Source organism: Linepithema humile, chromosome 1 (genome assembly GCF_040581485.1).
Source record: "Linepithema humile isolate Giens D197 chromosome 1, Lhum_UNIL_v1.0, whole genome shotgun sequence".
Classification (NCBI taxonomy): Eukaryota; Metazoa; Arthropoda; class Insecta; order Hymenoptera; family Formicidae; genus Linepithema; species Linepithema humile.
This window is the reverse complement of record NC_090128.1, coordinates 30,700,051-30,705,138: the sequence shown is the minus strand read 5'-3', so window position 1 is coordinate 30,705,138 and position 5,088 is coordinate 30,700,051. Positions and strand designations below refer to the sequence as shown.

The window sequence follows — 5,088 nt, the reverse complement described above, 5'->3', positions numbered from 1 at the left end:
TATTAAAAATTTTGACGCCATAAGAATTTGATAAAAGTCCTGAAACAATATATGATCCATCTATCCCTTTCAAACAATATAAAATAGCCCACAGAAGTATAAAGTCTGAACTGGTACAACCTCTGTAATTATTTAAGTATATTAGATATGCATACTTTGTTGTTTCCTAAGAATTTTGTAGAATTAATTACATACTTTGGAAAAGTGTTACAAGCCTAATTAAAATCTCAAATAGTTTTATTATTAATTATTGAGTGGTCTTCCGCGCCACCCATGAGGTGCCACTTATAGCGCGTTAGGTTTTTCAACGTGGACCTTCGCCTGTAGCCCTATTATACCACATTTCAATATTTTTTTATGTTTGCAAAAGGGAGATATATATGAATATGTGTCTGTATATATATAAATATATAGACTTATATTTAATAGAGACACACACACACACACACACACACACACACACACACACACACACACACATGTGTGTGTGCGTGTGTGTCTCGTGTCTGCAAAAGAGAGACATATGTATATGTCTCGTGTCTGCAAAAAAGTGACATATGTATATGTCTCATGTCTGCAAAAAAGAGACATATACACATATATATATATATATATATATATATATGTCTCATATTTTTTGCAGACAAGATTTATCTGTTTTACCTGTCGTTCACAGTTCCCAAGTAGCACATGTTTGTATGAAAACATTGGATACGATTAGGAAATGTAAATGAAGCGAACATGTGCAATCTAGGGTGTGATGACCGGGTTTTTTGCTGACAACGTATTTTTTATCCACCAGTAGGTCACAAATGTGATCTTTTGCAGACAACCTAGATAGACAAATATGTAGAAATTTAAATTAAATAGAAATACAGAATATGCAAAAATTAAATTAAATAATTAGCATATTATTATATAATTATAATAACATACAATTATAATCAATTGCAAATCACTATTTAATGCTGCTAATAAGTACTGTAATTATGTATTCAAGATGCAATCGTATGTCTATCTAGGAAGATATTTTTAACACATATCTATTATTTATAAGTGTGATGTCTTACATACATTAATGTAAGACATAATGTTCAAATGTACATGATATCATGTCTGTAACAGAAATGATATTCTAAACATTTGAAGCATTAGCATAAGCATTAGAAATGAGCAATGCAATAATAAATTTTATTTTAAACATTATTATTGCATATCATTAGACGAGGAGGGACCAGCAATTTCATGAACATTTGCAGCATATAATGTTAGATGACTTTTCTGTTTCTTAGGACATGCAGAATACAATTTGTCCGTGTACATTAGAGACAAATGCTTTTCATTAATTTCTATATCTACAGCAGTTTCCCTTCTCGCTTTCAATGCAGATTTAAGCACGCAAGTAGCATTGACACTAACAGACGAAAGTTTATTTCGTTTTTTCGTTTTTAAGTCCGGCAACAAGGAAAAGATTCTTTCTGAATCGGCATTCGAATTTGGCAGCGATCTTGCAGCATTCAAAAGAGACTTCAAATTGGGATATTGATGAGAATGTTTTAAAATTTGTTTCCACATGTCATCAAAATTTGACATTGACAAATTATCTTTTTCTGCTTCTGTAAAACTTTGATGTAAAGCAAACCATTCTTTTCTTAAACCGTTTTCGTCAAACCCGCCAATGGTCTGAGCGACAAAATAAACATCATTGAATGAAGTTTCTCTGTTGATATCACGTAAAGCAGTGTCCGATTCAAAAACTTTTAATTTTGATAAAAATTTGTCATTTATTGGTAATCTCTTACAAATTTCTTGGGCAGCAGTTACGTAGAATTGCAAACAGTTCTCTTGAACTGTTGCAACTACGTCTGCGTGTCCTTCTATTATCAATTCGTTAATATATTTTTCGCATTCATCTCCTAAATATACTTCGTTTAAAGATTTTTGATTTTCTTTTTTTGAAAACTCAAAATTATTATTTATATTTTGTAAAAGCTCTGGTTTTAAAAAATGTTTACAAATTATGGTAAGGAACTGAAATGATTTTGGTTGCAATAATTGAATTCTTGTTTCCAGAGCTTGGAAAAATGCATTAAAAGAGTTAAAAAAATTCAAAATATGTTTTAAAAATAATAAATATGCTTTTACATCAGGTTTTTGCATTACAGATAATAAATTTTCTCCAGATTTTGTCTTTTCACTCATTACCATTTCTCTTAAAAAATGCTCGACAGTATCCCAAAACTCTATAAGTCTTTCAATACATGAATGCCGAGAAAGCCATCGTGTGTCGGACAACTTTAGAATTTTGCGATTTGTCTCCTGAAAACATTCACAAAATTCTTCAAAAATAGCAGATCGTTTTGGACTACCGTTAATAAAATTAGCTAATTTTTTTACGAATTCTTCGCAATACTCTGGAATTTTACCACATGCTGTATGTGCAACAAGTGCAGCGGAATGGCATGGGCATGGAAATGTTATTAAGTTTTTACATTTTTCCTCAAGCTTTCTTTTAAATGATGAATATTTGCCCGTCATGACGGGTGCATTATCGCTTGACAAAGCAATAATATTTAAAAATGGAATTTGATGTCTATACATTTCATTTTTAAAAGCATCAAACAATTTATCCGCACTGCTATTTTTTGCATCAATATCTATTAATTTTACTAATTGTGAGCGAATGTCTAATGTTGCAGGATCAACATACCGAACAAGAAACGTCATCCATTTTTGATTAGAAATGTCAGACGTTTCATCAATAAAAATAGTAAATTTAGTATTTTGAATAATATCGACTACACGATCCGTTTCAACCGGACACAACACGTTCGAAATAATCTTTTGACACTTAGTCCGACTCATTTTCATATTTTGTAATACGTCAGAATCTTTTCCTATTTGTTGGAAAAATGTTAGAATGTCTGTCGCAGTTTGATGCGAAATGTTTTTTTCGGCGATGAAAGCAGCATATCGAATTTCTGCTGCTTTCTTTCGCTCATCAAATGATAAAAATGATTCTGTCATATTAACATCTTTGTCTGTTTTCTTTTTTTCTAAATTCTTTTTCTTAGCTATTGTAGTGTGTGCTACGGATTCTGCATAATCATAAATATGCGACAATTTAGCAGACATGTATTTTTCACAAATGGAGCAAAAAAATAATTTTTCGTCATGTAATGCTTCACGTAACCATGGTTGAAAATGCTCCATTTCTAACCATTCTTTTTGAAATTTAAGTATATTAGAAGTACTTTTTTTTAAACTTACATCATTATTATTTAACAAAACAGATGTGTTTTTTTTAATATTATTTTTGTGACACATAGAATCCGCATGTCTAGAAATGCGCGTGTTACAAGAAAAATCTTTATTACAAATAGTGCAATGAAAAAAACTGTCATTTAACGGTACTTTTCGTATCCAAGATTTATACCGATCATTGCTAAGCCAGCCTTCAAAAAAGCTTCGCTTAGATTTTTTTTGTACAGAATCGCACATTTTAATATAGAAGAAAAAAGAAACAAAGACGAAGAATTAAATTAGACGAAAATTAAAAGAAGAAAAAACAAGGAAATATATGGAAATATATTGAAAAACTTACAGTCGAGATTGTCTCAGTTTTCTCATCAACGTTGCGATTTAATAAAACGTGTAAGAAATACGTTTACTCGCAATTATAAGCCAACAAGAGTACTACACAGGCTAATGAACGTCAAAAAAATTAACGACATATAGAGTATAGAAGTAAAAATAAACCGTGCTTCTTAACAAACAATAGAACAACAGACGCGGCCCCGCGCAGCGGTTTACTATTGTTACATGTCAGCCGCACCCGTGTCCTGCTGACAAAAGTGCAAAACGTTTGCAATGGAAGGCAATTTGTCTCGTAAGTAATAAATAAAATTATTATTATTCATTTTTGTTATAAAACGGACGTAAAAATGTTTTAAAAAAACTACGTCATAATTTGTTTTGTATGTTTATGTTACTAATTGATAAAATATATATTTCTTTTTTATTTTAACAGAACATACTACGCAAGAAGAAGGTGCATCCTTGCATCAGCTGCTGCAGCAAATACTGCAGCAGCAACAAGCACAACAACAACGACAGCTGGAAACACAGCAACAGCTGTATCAGCTGCAGCAGCTGCAGCAGCAGCAGCAGCAACAGCAGCAGCAGCAGCTGCTGCTGCTGCAGCAGCAACAGGAACAGCCGCAACAGCAGCAACAGGAACAGCCGCAACAGCAGCAACAGGAACAGCCGCAACAGCAGCAACCAAAAAACAAAGCTAGTAAGTTATTTATACAATACAATTATTAATTAATATACGAGTATACAATCGTAAATCTAATTGTAAATACTTTTATTAATTTTTTAGAAAGAAAAAGAAGAGGAGCCGGCCGCTCTAGGGCCCGCTGGTACCGCCAGCGAGGAGGCTTTGCCAGCGGTAGAGGAGAACGTGGCGGTACCGGAGGACGATGCGCCCGTAGCAGCAGAGGAGGCCGTGGCGGCAGAGGAGGCCCTGGCGGTAGAGGGGGCCGTGGCGGCCTCACAATAATAAAAAATATTTTTATTAAGTAATTATATTCAATAAATAAAATAAAAAATGAAAAAATTGGTTTTTTTTTATTATATAATGCCTGAAAGTACAGCGTAGTAATATAGTATAGCATAGTTAAATAGTATACTACAAAAAAAGTATTAGTGTTAGTATATAATAGTATATAATATAATATATATTACTATTTAAAATACAATGTGGTATAATAGGGCTACCGGCGAAGGTCCACGTTGAAAAACCTAACGCGCTATAAGTGGCACCTCATGGGTGGCGCGGAAGACCACTCAATAATTAATAATAAAACTATTTGAGATTTAAATTAGGCTTGTAATCGATCAAAGATTGTCAATGATATCGTGTAGAACCGGCGCGTTTAGGTCCGTAACTACACGCGTACCGATCTGTCAACTGTTATTGATTTTTACAAGTCAGGTGATATTGATTTTTACTGCACAGCTGATTTTCCACGGACGCAAAATGCATGTGGATTTTCGTCACTCAAAATATGGGAGTTGTGACTG

The 5,088-nt window shown here is 33.0% G+C and overlaps 1 protein-coding gene across 1 annotated transcript; it reads left to right on the top strand.

Moving 5' to 3' along the window:
* Positions 1–169: 169 nt before the first annotated feature.
* LOC136997223 (forkhead box protein P2-like) lies at positions 170–4,690 on the top strand. The gene is made up of 3 exons (XM_067347695.1): positions 170–3,889; positions 4,031–4,297; positions 4,385–4,690. Exons 1-3 carry the CDS (start codon positions 3,871–3,873, stop codon positions 4,585–4,587), a joined length of 489 nt encoding a protein of 162 aa, XP_067203796.1. The 5' UTR covers positions 170–3,870; the 3' UTR covers positions 4,588–4,690.
* Positions 4,691–5,088: the final 398 nt, after the last annotated feature.